Consider the following 17,746-nt stretch of genomic DNA (forward strand, 5'->3'; position numbering starts at 1 on the left):
CACCAAATGCTTACCTTCTCGAATCCCAACTCATGGGCTGAATTTGAAGCCTGCTGAAAAGCTTCCATTTGCTCTTGTTCATCATGTATGTCCCACAGAACATCACCAAAATCATCTTCTTCGGGAACAGAATCTTCACTGCCCAAATCCTTAGTATCCGGGTCTGTGTTTTCAAAGCCCAGGATGTCCTGAACACCAAGAGTAAGCACACAAAAGGGAACGAGCGACGTGAAAACCCTGCACAGTACTGTCAGCATACAGGTCCAAGGTGGCCCTCACCTACCTCAGAGGGCAAGTCCAAACCAATGGCCTTTGGATGGTACCTCCAGAGATTAACGTATAACTATAAAATTAAACACTAGTTTAAAATAAAGAAGTAAGGAAATATTAAAATAATACAAAGACCTCTCTCTTTCATTAAAAATAAAGTTAGAGGGGTATTTGACTCCCATTGGATCTGGTTTCCAAAATCTTTACACAATATCTTTGGTGATATCTGGCTAGTGAACACTTTTAAAGATTGTGCTAATGCCTAAGAAATATGCTGCTTTACATTTTTACAAGAATTTAATTACTGAGATGGGATTTCTTTTTTTTTCCTTTTTTTTGCTTTTTAGGGCCACACTCGTGGCACATGCAAGTTCCCAGACTAGAGGTCGAGAGCTGTAGCTGCTGGCACACATCACAGCAACGAGGATCTGAGCTGCATCTGCAACCTACACTACAGCTCATGGTAACACCAGATCCTTAACCCACTGAGCAAGGCCAGGGATCGAACCCGCGCCCTTGTGGATGCTAGTCAGATTTGTTAACTGCTGAGCCACGAAGGGAACTCCCAGATGAGATTTCTTGATATCTAATATATCCACTGTAATATCTAGTCTTTATATTAACCCTTGAAAATATGTTGGTTTTTTTTTGTTTTTGTTTTTCTTTTGTTGTTGTGTTGCTATTTTCGCTACGAATGAGCCAGCTAGCGAATCGAGTTGACGTCAGGCAACGCGATCGACTGGTCCGCCGATTTTCCAGTCGGATCGTTACCACTGGCCACGACTCTGAAATATTGTTACCTACAGCAGTAAAGTTGTCATTTCATTTCATTACTGCTCAATTCACCTTATTTGGGGCTCATTCTTTTTCTTTGATAACAAATCTCCATACTTGTAACACAAGTTAATTTTAAGAAGTAATCTAATCCTTTACTTCCCAAATAGGGTCATCAGTACCCTGAGGGAGGGGTCAGCAGGTAAGGATAAACACAGGCTAAACATCTTGTGTCCATTTTACCTGAAGATAGGGAATTATTTTTCTTATCATTATTAGCACTTTTGCTGGTACATGATTTTAAATGATTTTTAATATTAAAAATAAAGATGGGTAAATATCAAGCAGAATATGTAACTCACATACATTTTCAAGATAATACCAAGACATCATAGAAACTTTCAGTTTGAGACGCCTCTGTGTTCCATGATCTCAGATACTTCTCTACTGTAAGGGAGATAATGTGGTAGGAAAACTCAAGTTTTCTAATTTACAAAAAGTCGAGGCGCACGAAGAATCTGAGGAGACTATTGAATAGGCTGAACATTATTCCTCAAATACTTCCTTTTTATCTACCATTTTTTAAATCCATTTTACACTTAACAGGTATTAAAGCATCAAATTGTGAGAGAGCTGAGAGATTATAGATGTGTGGTACTGGGAATACCACAGTAATACCACAGGATGGACTCTCACAGAAAGAAGTACACTCTCCCCAGCTGTTTTCAAAAAAACACATGATTTTTCTATGGAAAACCCATTTTTATGGTAAACAGTCTTAAGATACTTGAGATGAAATCTTTCAGAGAATGCATATTTACCTGTTTAATAATCTTTTCCACATAAATGTAAGTTTTATGTACTCCTTCTGCAGGATCTCCTGAGTGTTCAATGATCTGGGGAAAAAAAGAAGTTTAACAACAAGGAAATCAATAACAGGAGGAGAAGGTGGTGGTAAATACTTTCATAGTGCTTATGTATCAGGAATTGTTCCAAGTACTTTGCAAATATTAGCTCATTTATTCTCACAACCCTGAGTCAGACACTATTATTCTCCCCATTTTATAGAAGAGGAAACTGAGACAAGTTAAATAACTTGTCTAAGGTCACACAAGCAATTTAATGTGAACATTGTTGCAAATAAAACAAAAAGTATGCTTTTTTTGGCTCATGTGTTCATCTGGAAAAGTGATTGGTTATTGGTAATGCCAAAACTCTGTTCAGGACCAGGTGTTATTGTTGAAAGTCCAATTTGGTCTGGACTGATTTGACTGATGCACACACCTGCCCCCTCCCCCCCCTTTTTTGCTTTTTAGGGCCTCATATGAGGCATAGGGAGGTTCCCAGGCTAGGGGTTTCATTAGAGCTGTAGCTGCTGGCTTACACCATAGCCATGTCTTCGACCTACGCCATAGCTCATGGCAACGCTGGACTGCTGACCCAATGAGCGAGGCCAGGGATCTAACCTGCATCCTCATGGATACTGGTCAGATTTGCTTCCAGTGGGCCACAATGGGAACTTCCCATCTGCTCATTTTGACACCTGAGAGTAGGAACCTGTCAAGGGACCAGATGGGTGGGACGGTGTGTGCTGGGCCCCTGGTAGCAGTGTCTGTGCACCCGAGGCATAAAGTGAGACTAGTACTCGGATGCAACCAGAAGTTGATTTTATTGTGTGGGCAGAGTGTAGAAAATATTTCCAAGTTTGGCTTGATTCTTTTCAGCTCACAGCCTTGGGGGGAAACAGTTCTGTTTTTTTTTTCCTTTTGTCCTGTAATGTGCACATGTAGGTTTGTACAAAAGCCCTCCCTGAACGTTACGTAGGCGGGATAGTAAATAACCCTCTTGCTTCCTGCCGTTTGTTTCAGAAGGGTAACCAGGGTAACCTGAGGAAACATGGAAGGTTGGGGTCCCAGGTTGTGGTGGTCAGAGGGAACCAGCCTTTCCTTGTTCGTGGGAAACAATGGGGCGCCTCTGCTTTCCCCTGTGGGCCTGGGGCCTGGCACACAGTAGGTACTCAGCAAATCTGTGGATTATTTATGGAATGATCCAGAGGGGAGGGGGAGAGGCTACATGATGAGGTTGAGGGCAGCTCCACTGCTTTCACTTGGGCAGGTGAGGGAGATGTGCTTAGCTGGGGGGCTTGGCCCTGGGTGAAAGGAATGGGCTTTTTTCAGGAAAACTCCAGTGGCTGAATTCTCACTTTTGCTTCAGATAAGAACTTGTGGATACTTTGCTCATGTATTAACTTTTTTGGGCCTGAATATTCCAAAGCTAGGAAAAGCCCAACACCAGCCTTTATTGTTTAATCAGTCTGCTGTGTGTCCTTTCTCTTGATATCCTGGATAAAGCCCATATCTTCTTTCTTCAACACACAGACACACATGTATGTACATATGTACACACACTGTATGCCTACGTAGACACATACACAGATTAAACCACTACTTTAATTTCATCTTATCTATTTTTGTACCATTCCACATACATAACTCAAAATTCATCTTTAGCCAGTAAAGCTACAGTTCTACAAAAAAGGCAGTTTATCCTACATTAATTAATTAATTAATTAATTTTTGGCCATGCCCACAGATGTGGAAGTTCCCAGGCCAGGGAACTGTATAGCACAAGGTAATCTACTCAATACTGTGTAATAATCTATATGGGGAAGTAAACTGAAAAGGAATGAATGTATGTATATGTATAACTGATTTACTTTGCTGAACATCTGAAACTAACACAACTTTGTAAGTCAACTGTATTTCAATAAAATTTATTAAAAAAAAAAATATATATATATTTAAATTTTTTTATTTTTTGCTTTTTAGGGCTGCACCTGCAGCATATGGATGTTTCCAGGCTAGGGGTCAAATCGGAGCTATAGCTACTGGCCTACAGCAGTGCAGGATCCGAGCCACTTCTGCAACCTACACCACAGCTCACGGGAACGCCGGATCCTTAACTCTCTGAGCGAGACCAGGGATCATACTCACGACCTCATGGTTCCTAGTTGGATTCATTTCTGCTGCGCCATGACGGGAACTCCGAAAAAAATAAATATATAATCATGGTAAAGAGCTCTTATTTGACTCCTATGTGAAAAAAATTCATCTAGTATACTACTTTTTAAAAGCAATATTTATAGAATAAACTGAATAAAGATAAGAAAAATTAACCAGTATCTTTCCTTGTGGGACCCCGTAGACTAAGATAATACTAAAATAAAACAAAGAATGGGATGGCTCTGGAGATTAACTATAATAAAAACGTATTTTTTTTTTGCCTTAGACTCTTCACTTTGTTATGCTGGCTTGTATTCACATTTGATCTTATTTTCTGGCTGGGCAAAGAGAAACAGAAACTTTGTCAAAATCCTAGAGTTGTTTTTGATTGTATTCTTAACATTAACTATAAACATTGTTGAAGTCATCTCACTGTGTAGTGAGACTCACTGCAAAGCCCATAATCTCTCTTCTAAAACATATCCCGGAGTTCCCGTCGCGGCACAGTGGATAACCAATCCGACTAGGAACCAGAGGTTGCGGGTTCGATCCCTGGCCTTGCTCAGTGGGTTAAGGATCCGGCGTTGCCGTGAGCTGTGGTGTAGGTTGCAGACGCGGCTCGGCTCGGATGCTCGGATCCAACGTTGCTGTGGCTCTGGTGTAGGCCGGTGGCTATAGCTCTGATTTGACCCCTAGCCCGGGAGCCTCCATATGCCGTGGAAGCGGCTCAAGAAAACACAAAAAGACAATATATATATATCTGTGTGTGTGTGTATATATATATATATATATATATATCTCCCATCACGCACCTAGAGACGATCAAATCATTCTCCTACTCATGATTAGTTTTTCACTTTTCCCAGTGCTCTCAGGAAAGGTTACCATGAAAAGGTTCTTCCTACACTAATCCTTCAGTAGCAGAGCGAATGATGCTGTGCTTGGGAAAAAAGCACAGTAAAGAATCGGATTTGTCTACTCACAAACAATACTCTTATCAGGCATATGTTGTTGCTTATTCCCCTCTTCCTCTTAGCCCAAAACTAATCTGCTAGGAAATCTATTGGTTCTGTCAAAATTTACCCAGAATTCTACCACTTTTCATCACATCCTCTACCTCCACCCTGGTTTGAATCACCAGCTTCTCACCTGGATGATGGCGACAGCTCTCCAGCTCTGCCCTCCTCCACTACCCTCCCTCCAAACCACAGTCAGCTCTCAACACAGCAGTCTGAGAGACCCTTGTCAGAATAGCATTTCCTCCTCTTTGCTTAAAGTCCTCCAATGGCTCCATACTTCGTGCTAAGTAAGGAAACCAAGGTTCTTCAGTAAGAAAACATGTATCTCCCCAGTTACTCTGTTCCAGCCATGCTAGCTAGCTTCCTTCCTCTCCCCAAACATGCCAGGCTCACTTGCCTCATGGCCTTTGTTTCAGCAGCTCTCTCTGCCAAGCATGTTCTTATAAAACAACCCCATGGGAGTTCCCGTCGTGGGGCTGTGGAAATGAATCTGACTAGGAGCCATGAGGTTTCAGGTTCAATCCCTAGCCTTGCGCAGTGGGTTAAGAATCCCGCGTTGCCGTGAGCTATGCTGTAGGTTGCAGATGCAGCTCGGATCTGGTGTTGCTGTGGTTGTGGCATAGGCTGGCAGCTGTAGCTCCGATTAGACCCCTAGCCTGGGAATCTCCATATGCCTTGGGTGTGGCCCTAAAAAGCAAAATAAATAAATAAATAAATTGTTTATATGATTAAAAATAAAACAAAACAAAACAACCCTATGAATTTTACCTTGGCTTTGTTGGTCTTCAGGTTAGAAACCTGAGCAATCAGCTGCTGGACAGAGTCAGTAGTGACTTTCCCATCCTCCAAACGATGATAAATTAATCGTGGTTTGCCTTCAGGGTTTTTCAGAAAAGCTTCTTCACAGTCTTCCAATAAAAGGCTAGATTGGAAATCAGTATTTCTTGTGCTACACTGCACAGGGGCAGCACACAATTAGTCAATTAACCTAAATGCCAAGAAGGAGGTTTACTAAAATGACAAGTGGCCAGAAAAAGCCTTGCTGCAGAACAAGCGAAACTTTCCAAACATTTTTGTGTTTTTTTTTGGCCACACCCATGGCATGTAGAAGTTCCCAGGCCAGGGATTGAACCCTTGGCATAGCAATGACCCAGGGCCACCATAAGTGACAATGTTGGATCCTTAATCTGCTGTGCCACAAGAGAACTCCAAAATGGACATTTTTTTTAGCTCTGTTCTAGCTTAGTCTTTATGTTCACCAGTAGACAGTGAGATGAGGTACAATAAATTGTGCTCGAAATTAAACTGTAAAACATACATAACTTTACTTTTTTAATCTAATTTTAAAAAAGTTCTTAAAAAATACTGTTAAATATTGCTCAAAATAATGGACCAGACTCATGAGACTTTGCAAATAAATGGAAAAACCTAATTCTATTTATAATTATGTAGTTCTGAAGTTGAAACACAAAAATCATCAGCTTCAAGGTTTCAAGATATCTCTCTTCTCTAGTCCTTTAGCCTGCCTTTACTCATCCAATAAATGTTCTGAACCCTTAAACCCAAGAGACACTATAAGAAAGATCCAGAGGCAGATGGGGAAGGTTAGAAAGCTGTTAATAATATTGACTCCAGGTTAAAAAAAACATCTAGGAGTTCCCATTGTGGCTCAGTGGGTTAAGATCCCAACATAGCCTCCATGAGGATGCAGGTTTCCCCAGCCTCATTCAGTGAGTTAAGGACCTGGCATTGCTGCAAGCTGCGGTGTAGGTCGCAGGTGTGGCTTGGATCCGGTGGCCACCTGGCCCTTGGGTAGTCTTAAGGATCAATGATGCGTTATACTATCAGGTTTCTGATAAAGCTTAGGGCTCCAAATACATCCATACACAGGTAAAGTCAGAGCTAGTTCTCAATAAAAAGAGAAAAATGTTTTGAAAAGATTAAAATCCAATCAGATAGCAAATGTAGAAAGAAAAATTCACCTCCTTTTTAATCTATTTTGTCTTCTATATATCTAATTGGTTTAAAAAAAACCCTTTATTTGCAGACTAGATTCATTGTTGTGATTATATTCAGATTATTTAAAAACTGCTCACTTTACTGGATTTAAATAGCTCCTCAGAGAATTAAAAATGATTTAACACCTACGCAAGTGTTCAAGTGCCTCTCAATTGGTATCCAAAGAAAGAACATAATGAAGGTTAATGCTGATTATTGGAATCAGGGATACTGATTCCAATTTCTGTAAAGGGTCAGCTGTAAACATTTTAGGCTCTATGGGCCACAGTCTCTGCTGAAATACTCAACTCTGCTGCTGTAATGTGAAAGCAGCTGTAGACAATACATACACAAATGAACATACCTATGTTCCAATAAAATTTTGGCTGGATTTGACTTAAGAGCCATAGTTTGCTGATTAAAATGATTTTTACATTAACGATGTTAATCTTATGACCTATGAAACAATCCTAACGGTGTGAAATTTTTAATTTTTTAAGTATGAAAAGCCATAGAATTTACTGAATTTCAGGGATGTTTTTGAATGCAAAATTTTTTTTGGCTACGCCTGTGCCACAGGGAAGTTCCCAGGCCAGGGTCTGAATCTACACCACAGCAGTGACCCAAGCCACTGCAGTGACCAACACTGGATCCTTAACCTGCTGCTCTACCAGGGAACTGCAGAACTTTTCTTTCAAGTTCATTGCACAATCTCAATTCTATTTACAAGTTTAATTCCTGTAACTATAGTTTTCAGCTTACCTTGGTAAAGTTAAATGAATGAATAATATAACTAATGAACTCTTCTCAATTTCCCATTTTCTTACAGTGAGGTATTGATTTTCAATATCTATTGGAAAATATACAGCATGGAAAAAATATCCCATTGTCTCACACATTCTCTTAAGTTTAGGTGAATAATCCTAAAAACAAAGTAAACATATGAAAGCACAGCTTATTTAACTAAAGATCTAGTCAGCTCCATACATACTACTTAAAAGAAAAAAGCATGTTTCAGAACAGGCCATGATGGATATCTCCAATTTAAAAATTTTAAAATATATTTATTTACAATTTAGAGACAATCCTTATAAGGCAAGTTTCTCTATAAAATGAAAATAGTAATAGCTTAGCAACTTGGCTGTTTCTTAGCTCAGAAAATGATTTATCTCATAATAAAACCTAAAACAACAGTAATAAAATATTAGGCTATTTTGATTTGGTTTTTATTATTGTTACTAAATATGGCTTCTGTTTATTGTTATAGGGTGAAAAATATAAATCCAGAGTTTATACAGTTTAAAAGTGTCCTACATGATATAGTAGAACACTAAAGCAGATAGATATAAAAAAAGGCTGGTTTATAACAGATTAAGTTACTAAGTAATGATGATTATTATTATGCAATAAATCAGCAATTCCCTCAACATGTGTTTGGGAATAACCTATATTCAGTGGAAGCTTTGGTTTTCAAAATATTTTATCTTTTTACCAAAATTGAGTAATAGCAAAAAGGAAAGCTAAATGAACTTATTAATCAACAATCTGGAGGATGTTAATATAGCAGGTATAGCATGTGACATACATATTTATTTAAAATTCAGTTAGAACAGTAGTTGGTAAACTATTTCTGTAAAGGGCCAGATGGTAAATATTTTTACAGATTAATAATGGCTTAACAACTTGGCTGTTTTGGCAGAGATCTTTGTGGTCCATTTAGTCCCCGTCATAATTTATTCTGCCATTACTGTGACACAACCAGACACAAGAGCTATGTTCACATGACACAATGGCTATGTTCCAATAAATTTTATCTAAAGGCACAAGAATTTGAATTTCATATAATTTTCACATGTGAAAATATTATTTTTTTCAACCATTAAAAAAATGTAAAAACCAATCTTAGCTCTGGGTCATATACAAACACACTGCAGGCCAGATTTGGCCCAGAGGCTGTAGTTTGCTGACCTCTATTTTAGATTAACCCCAAAGGCTGCCTTGAACAATGTAAAACCATGACAAGGATTAAATTCTGTTCTAAACTGAAACAGATTCAAGAATAGAGCTGGCAGGTATTAACTAAAGCAGGCACCATCAGTAAGGATCGTAAACACTGTGGGGAATGCGTAATGAAGCATTCAAACGCATAAAGTTCCAAGGCCTGGAGTTCCTGCTGAGGCTCAGTGGAAACAAATCTGACTAGCATACTAGCATACATGAGGATGTAGGTTTGATCCCTGCTGCTCAGTGGGTTAAGGATCTGGCAATGCCGTGAGCTGTGCTGTAGTTCACAGACACAGCTCAGGTCTGGCGTTGCTGTGGTTGTGGCATAGGCTGGCAGCTGTAGCTCCGATTAGACCCCTAGTCTAGGAACCTCCATATGCTGAGTGTGCGGCCCTAAAAAGACAAAATAAATAAATAAATAAATAAAGTTCCAAGGCCTTAATTTGAATATACTAATACTAAGATGTTTTCTTAAGAAAAGTCCAAGATGCTTCTTGCTCTTTAATACACAATCTAGTAGGTAGTAAACTACTTGGTTAGATGTAATGTTATCATAAACCAGACACGATATTAACTTGTATTTTAAATCAGTGAATACAGAATTTATAAATGTCCTCACCTTAAGGAAAAGATCCATTTCAGGCTGGGTTTCATCTGTATAAATGAGGTAACATCTGACAGTGTTACTCCATAGAGAATGTGAAAACAAGGGGGTAACTTGTAATAAACTAGCTACAGCAATATCCCAGTCATCTGAAAATAAAATTTCTCATAAGTACCTGAAAAAAATTACTCAAAAACACCTGACAAGATGATTCCCCAGAAGGTAGAAAAAACACAATAGGCATCATAGAATGGAATCTGGTCTCATCTATAATATTTACATAGCTTCCAGAATAACATATTAGAAGGCAATCAGTTCTCCAATCTCAAATTCTATCCTGGGGCTTAAAGCAATCAATGTCACCAGTGGTCTTTGCTGAGGTACCCAGGGCTCCAGTCAAATGTCAGGGAACTGGGCTACATAGGCTGTTTAATTAGTTTGCTATCTGAGGGGACCCTAGGTTCCCAGGTTGACCTGTTTTACCTACTTATTATTCTTGAAATGTATTGAGCCAAAAAGAGAAGTTCAAGAATGACCTAAAGTGAAAAGTAACCAAATGTTAATGAGAATGAATATTTTAAGACATATTTGGCTAACTCAAAAGGCATAATAAAAAAAATTATTTCCATTTTGCTAACAGATAAATAATTTCATAATTTTTAAAAAAGAGTGGAGCTGCTTATAACATCTCAGATCTGCAGTGGTATTGAAATCTGAACACATCTTCAGAGCTGTTTTGGATGACAAATTATATAAAGATAATGAAAATATTCTTTTGACTGAGAACACTGTATTTCATAACCAAGGTTTTATATTCTACTCCACAACTGCTCTAACCTTCAACAATATCAAAGATGCAGAGGGAAAGATTAAAAACTACTGTTTTCCAGTTAATCTACATTAGACTTTCACTGCTCAACTAAAATACTTGAGAATCCAGACCAGAAGTTCAGTTATTAGAACTACTGGCCAGTCTGGCTGGAGGGTGGGGCAGGGGGCACCAGCTGATTCTGAGGTGAATTAATTTCATCCTCCCTGGTTAGTGATAAGCACCAGCACATGATGGTTTGGCAGGGGAAGACATCCAGAACACAAGCCTCATGCTCTGCTAATGGCAGTTCTAATACAAGATGACAGCACAGGAATAGTCCCTACCATTACCCAGGATAACTGGCAAATGGCATGTGTTACCTCTGTTGACATTAGCAAAGGGTCCTTCCACGTCTATAGAACTATGGGCGAACTCGGGGCCCCGAAAGGACTGCTGAAGCTGGATCATACTCCCTAGGGAAGGCTCACTTCCCAGGGCTCCGCCAGTCCAATATTCACACTGAGTTCCTGCAGCTGTAAAAGCAAGAGATTTCATCTGATGAAAACTGAATTATGTACTGAAATTTCAAAAACTTATCATATGTACTCATGAGATTTCTAATGTAAACATACTACAATATTAAAAACACAACAAATATTCAGACTTGATTTTGAAATCAAATCAAAACAATGATTTTGAAAGTACTTTGCCACCAAATTCTGGCAAGTTCTAAGGGGGTGGTTAACATAATTCTGGTTATCATCTCAAATTTATTTTATTTTTTTTGTCTTTTTTTCTTTTTAGGGCCGCACCTTTGGCATATGGAGGTTCCCAGACTAGGGGTCCAATCGGAGCCGTAGCCACTGGCCTACGCCAGAGCCATAGCAACACAGAATCCGAGCCGTGTCTGCGACCTACACCACAGCTCACAGCAACACTGGATCCTTAACCCACTGAGCGAGGCCAGGGATCAAACCCACAACCTTGTGGTTCCTAGTTGGATTCTTTAACCACTGAGCCATGAGGGAACTCCATCATCTCAAATTTAAAGGGATTAAAAAGAGAAAGATGAAAAGAAATTAAGAATACAATAAGCAAAGGAACTATAATAACAGAAGTTAAAAACATTCCCCCACAAAAATTCTAAAAAACATTTCTAAGTACATGATTTAGGTATCAACGTAAAATTTGAAGAATTTCAAAGGAAGACTAATACCGGCACACCAGTAATTGATATTGATAATTCATTAGGAAGTAAGCTAAGGATGTAGAGAGTACATTCTCTTTAACCTCCCTGAGCAACAAAATTAATGCCTGAATCAAGAGATACTTATCATGTCGATTTTTTAATACATAATATTTGCCATAATATCTACATGGCATCCTTGACTAACCACAAGTAAACTGGTATTTGGACTAAATCTCTGGCAAAATTAAGATTATTATTTGTACTCTTTGACTTTCAAATGAGTGACATTCCCTCAGGCATTCCTTCTTTCATGTTTAGATCAAAATATGAAGAAAGACTTAGGAAGAAATATTAACATTTTATTAACTTGTCAAGATAATTAGAATATAATAGTTCTGTAACACTGTACATTTTGACAAATGTCAATAACAAAATAATCACTAAGACTAATGTGGGGGCATAAAAGCATCTTCTTAGTCACTCTAAGCCATGAAGAATCACTTCACTTTTTTCCCAAAAGTTAGCAATAAAAGTTCCAGGATGCAATCAGATTCTAAGGTACTAATATACAAATTAAGAGGGAATTATTATTTGCCATGTTTTACCCTAAAATACATCAGTTTGTAAGAACATAATTACAGTTTCATATAAATGAGAGAGTGACTGCATTTAAAACAGAATATTTTTCAATATCAATCATACTTCATTATTATTTCCTTGGAATATGGCAGACCCTTTCATCCTATGATTCCCAGTTTCTCTTTACTTCTAGAAAAACATTTCATGTTTAATTATAACATAAAAACTTTAAAAATATTTCATGAAGCTGCACTGGAGACCAGTGAAATATTATGCAGATATTCTGATAGTTGTAAAGAACACATCCATTTATGTGGAAAAATAATGTGAGAGAGACTACTGACTATCAACATCTATTCTCCTGTTCTTCCTTTAGTAACACAAACCCAAATTCTATGTGGATTCATGGCTCTCCTGCTATTCACACTTTTCCATATTCCTAGGTATAGCTCTGGCCAGTGGGATGTTGGAATAATCTACTGTCTTTCAGATTATGCTTTCAAGGAAAGTAATGGATTCCCCTCCCTCTTCCCCTGGCTAATCTGTAGATGTGATGGTGGGACCTGAAGGAGCTATCTTAGACCAGAGAGAGAAAAGCTATGGGCTGAGGCCAGCAGAGCAAGGAGACAGAAGTAACCTCAGCCTCCACAATGTCACGGAAAAGAGCTGTCATAACAGCTTAGAAAGAGAGAGAAAGTGCAAGTCTATTTGTAACAGCAATTACTTATAAGTAAAAGGATTCAAGGTTGGTTCTATAATCATTACACCTATACTGAAATCTCAAAATATTATAAATAGGAAATAGATTTACCAGTAACATCTGTACAGTTGTCATCTGAATCAGACTCTCCAGGATCAAACACATGGATCCCCTGAGCCTGTAGCCTCTGAAGTTTGCTCTCCAACTCTCGCTTGGCCCTCAATAAATCCTGAATTTCATTTTCCTTGGTCTCCCTAAAAATCTTTAAAAGAAGGATTTTAATTTTGAAATTCTTTTTTTCTGATTATGGAAAAGTTGTGTCATCAACTTTTAAGGGAAAATTCTTTAACTCATAAAATCAATATTCATTTTGTTCCTTGAGCTCCTCTTTTGTAGGATAAATAAGCCAAGTACCTCTACATCACTGTTTTGAAACTAGAACCAGGTGGACTTCCAGCATGATACATGTCTACGGTGTGGGGCTGCCTTGTGAGCCATTTGATATTTAGCAAATTTTGTCCTCCTCCCACTTAATGTCAGTAGTGCCCTCCAGCAGAAAACATCCCCAAAGGTTTCTAAATGCCTTTGCCTAAAAGAAACACCCCCCCACCCCGACCCAAATCCCTATTAAAATGTTCACATTTATACTTGTTTTTAAAACTATCTCAAGTTTACCTGGTCCAATTCAAAAATGTAAAATGTGCTTTAGTAAAGTTCTTGAAACTTTCATGGCTCCTACCTCATTGACTTCTATTTATTCACCTCAGCATTACATGAACTTTTATAGTTCTCAGTGTTTAAGTCTTTCACCTCTTTGGTCAGGTTTATTCCTAGGCATTCTAAGAACTTTTAAAATATACTATTTTTATTTTACTTTGGGGATTAAAATGTACGAAATTTACCTTGAATTGCCTCTTAACTTTATCTCTGTCATGTTCAAATGTAGCTGCTCTCTCCATTGCCTGGTATTTTGCTTCTAAAGCACTTTCCTTTTCCCGAAGTATCTTCTGGTAAGTTTTCTGAAGTGCCTGGGAAAAATTTACCTTGTTATTCCTAACAAAAATAGTATGCCTCCCCAATTTTACATTATCTTATATACATATCACATATCTCAGAATTTCAACAATCTACTTTATTTTTACACTAGTTATTAAGAACTGCATATTGCCATTTTATCCAAACACAATAAAAATGCAAATATGCTTAACCTATAGAAAATGAAGATACTTCAACATTAAGTTTTCAATGGAAACTAATATTTTTCTTTGAAATATTGTACTAGTTCTTACTCTTCACTACACCTGTTTTCCCATCTTTAAGAAAACGAAAAGTACAATTCATAAGGCTTAACCAGAAGGATAATGACTTCTACACACTCACTGGCTCCCTCTCTTCCTCCTCTCATTATCCCCAATTGATGCCGAACTTAAATTAGAGTGTCCACACGAAGTTCAGCACAAGCCCTCACAGTGCCTGAAACACTGCAGGCCTCAAGTAAATGTCTGACCAAATGGATAAAATAAATAAATACAGAAGAGTTTCTTTGCCTAGATACATGAGAAACCAAAAGGGCTACATAAGGAATCGGGATTGGTAACAGGAATAACCTGGGACTGTGATATTTGTCAATGCTTAATGCACCCTGCCCTGGTTGGTCCAGGTTTCTCTTCTATCAACACAGTCCTTTGCAATATTCAGTGAACCCAAGACAATGACTTGAAATCAAATCTGAAATGCATGGAGTTCTCTTGTGGCGCAGCAGATTAAGGATCTGGCGTTATCACTGCAGAGGCTTGGGTTGCTGCTGTGGCGCAGATTTGATCCCTGGCCTGGCAACTTTCACACGTGAAGGGCATAGTCCGTGCCACACCCCCACCAAAAAAACCCTGAAATTCATAAATCCATTTTACACCTGCAAGTGCATTAAGACTACCCCATAGGAAAATTGGTAAGACAACAGATAAAACTGCTTATGTTTTCCTAGATAATAACAATGCTAATTATACAACAGCTAATGGTGGGTGAGATAGGGTGGGGTTTGACTAGAATGCCTAGTTTAGAAGGAAGAAAGCTTCCCTTTTAGAAAAATCAGTCTGAGGTATTTAGTCTCTTCCTACTGTAAATGGGCTCAGGAAAACTTGGGCTGTCCAAAGTCTACCACAGCAAAGGAGAGTAAACAAACTACAACTCTCAGAGGCCTTGAGAAAAATAACCTTTGCTTTACATACTATCTTAAATCAGTCTGAACAGATCTATTACAGGGAGGGTATGCAATAATTGTTTTTTGAGTAAATTAATCAAATGGATTAAGGAGATCTGACTACCCTAGGGAACACTTTCAACTATAACCATTTAAGATGGGTGAAAATCAGGGGCATCCAGAAAAATTCACTTCAAGATCATTAAAATCCAAGAGCTAAGCCCCATCTTGGAAGAATGTAAAATTGGCTGGGGGTGGTGGTGTTAAAAACTCCAAATAAGGGTTTGATGAGTTGCCTCAAGAGATGTCACCAGTCTTTTGTGAATGCGTGTGCTCCTTGTGGACCTACTTTCCTGGAGACTGGCATTTTGTTGCTTCAGGACACTTTCAGGCTAATCGCTTCAAGGTGTCTGAATAAATGGACCAGAAATAGGAAAAGGAGGAGGGTTAGTTAAGGCAATAACTAACCCTTGGGTTTAGATCCCAAGGCAATTATGTCCCCTCCAATCAAAATGTAGAGCAGCTTCTGCTCAATTTTCTCAACTCTTCAGTTTGGAGATGAGACAGGATGGATGAGGGACGGAGTGTAAGCGTCCTGGATCCAGCTGGCAGCGCGGCCAAGCGGCTGCAGGGCCATGGGCAGGCCGCCCGGGGCCTCAGTTTCCCGGGTGTTGCGGCCATCCCCAGTGTGTGCCTGGGCCGGGCGTTACCTGCAGCTCGGCCCGCAGCCGCTTGTTCTCGGTGTCCAGCTTGGCCTCGCGACGACCCATGGATAGCAACTCCTGGTTCTTGCTGACCCGGAAGATCTCGTACTCCTTCTTCAGCCGCTCGTACTCGGCCGCCGCGTACTCCAGCTCCGGCACTGACGAGCCAGTGGACTTGAAGCTGGCCCCCAGCAGCCCGCCGCCGCCCGCCCCGCGGGGCAGAGATCCCGGCCCGGCTCCGGCCGCAGCCGCACCCGCGCCCCGGCGGAACGAGTTGCGCAACAGGCGGGCTTTGGGCTTCACCTCCACCGGGATCTCGCAGGCCTCCCCGCCGCCCGCCCCATACGTGTCCTCAATCACCTCCCCTCCCGCGGGGCTCACGAGCGACGAAGCAGTCCCCATGACGCCGGCAGCCGCAGCTAACCTGCCAACATGCACCAGGAGAAGGCGGGACCGGGCGAGCGGGGAGGGGCGAGGCAGCAGGAAGGGGCGGGGCGAGCAGCTCGAGGAGGCGTGGCAGTGGCTGAAGAGAGGGGCGGGGCGGGGCAGCGGGGCAGTAGTGGGTGGGGCAGGGTGGCTGAGCGGGGCGTAGCAGTCGATTGGATTTGGCAGGGCATCAGGACTGGGCGGGGCGGGGCACTGACTGGGCTGAGGGAGGAGAGCCGCGGGGTCTGGGCGGACAGCTGTGGCGCTACTTCACGGCCTACGGGCGGGCAAACGTAGAGGCGCGCGTTGCCTCTAACCTGGCCAGAAGCTTCCCCACCGTCATGTGCCTTCCATGAGCACTGGCCTGGGTCCGCAGTTGCTCCACCTCCGACGCTGCTGTTTCTGTCCTACCGCTGTCCCTGCCTGAGCACCCCTCTCCAGAGGCGGTAGGGAAATCTGAGATGTGTATTGAGCACCTGCTATGTGCCTCTCACTGTGCGTCTCTCCGTATGCATGTAGTTGGAATGATCAGAGAGACAAGGCACCAGCCAAAACAATGCTTTTTGGCTTAACAGCCTGCTATCACCAAGGATAATCCTTAGACAAGGTGAAGGTTTGCAACAAGGAGCACTGGAGATCGCACTTCAGAAGAACTATGGAGCATCTCACCAAGTAAAAAAGATGTCAGATGTGGCCCCAGTTTTCAAAAAGCATGAGTTGTCTGCTACTGCCTTCCTTAATAACCTTTGCATAGTTTTGCAGATGCCCCCAAACACAAATCCAGATTTGCTGAGGTCATGGAGACTTTCCCCTATATAGTGATTACTGACTGTCTTTCTCATCAAGGACAATATGTATAAACTCAGCATGCATACTGACCTTGGATAACTGTTGATTAAGGCCTGAGTGAGTGAGCCCAGAGATGACCAGTTACAGAATGCTAGCAGATACTTGTATAATAGTGTAATTGGTTTCCAACATATTTTTTAATCCTAAACTTATCACAAAATTTATTCCAGTTTCCAACCTTACAAGTTTTTCCCTTCTTTGTGCTGAACTTAGCCCACAGACCTCAGTCTGCATTTTGAAAGGATAATTTTGAATAAAGAACTACAGTGAGGAATAAAGTCTCTGGCAGGCAGCTTATGGTGATTAAAGATGGCTACACATTTAAAAATACTTTATCTATTGAAAGGTGAGTTTTTTTTCTTTTTTAGGGCCACACCTGTAGCACATGGAAGTTCCCTGGTTAAGAGTCGAATTGGAGCTGCAGCTGCTGACCTACACTACAGCCATGGCAATTCAGATCCAAGCTGAGTCTGTGACCTACATCACAGCTCATGGCAGCGCCAGATCCTTAACCCAATGAGCAAGGCCAGGGATTGAACCCACATCCTCATGGATACTAGTTGGGTTCGTTTCCACTGAACCACAATGAAAACTTCTGAAAGGTGAGTTTTTAAATT

At 40.4% G+C, this 17,746-nt stretch overlaps 1 protein-coding gene across 10 annotated transcripts in view; it reads right to left on the reverse strand.

The window, feature by feature from the left end:
• The window catches only part of NPHP3 (nephrocystin 3), a 57,251-nt gene extending 40,927 nt beyond the window's left edge, over positions 1–16,324 (reverse strand). For 7 of the 10 annotated variants that reach the window (XR_002337683.1, XR_002337681.1, XR_002337682.1 and 4 more), the window contains exons 1-9: positions 15,861–16,323; positions 13,853–13,978; positions 13,062–13,212; positions 10,863–11,015; positions 9,687–9,820; positions 7,826–7,986; positions 5,834–5,987; positions 1,866–1,940; positions 15–188 (exon numbers count right to left, since the gene is read on the reverse strand). Coding sequence is in view for 6 of the 10 variants with exons in the window: in XM_021069458.1 (XP_020925117.1) it covers positions 15–188; positions 1,866–1,940; positions 5,834–5,987; positions 7,826–7,986; positions 9,687–9,820; positions 10,863–11,015; positions 13,062–13,212; positions 13,853–13,978; positions 15,861–16,256 (1,524 nt within the window). In the remaining 4 variants the exon portion in view is untranslated. Of the gene's footprint in view, positions 1–14; positions 189–1,865; positions 1,941–5,833; positions 5,988–7,825; positions 7,987–9,686; positions 9,821–10,862; positions 11,016–13,061; positions 13,213–13,852; positions 13,979–15,860 lie in introns of those variants that run through there. The other 3 variants (XM_021069461.1, XM_021069462.1, XM_021069463.1) reach the window with 2 other exon arrangements.

This window comes from Sus scrofa, chromosome 13, assembly GCF_000003025.6.
Source record: "Sus scrofa isolate TJ Tabasco breed Duroc chromosome 13, Sscrofa11.1, whole genome shotgun sequence".
In the NCBI taxonomy this organism is placed as follows: domain Eukaryota; kingdom Metazoa; phylum Chordata; class Mammalia; order Artiodactyla; family Suidae; genus Sus; species Sus scrofa.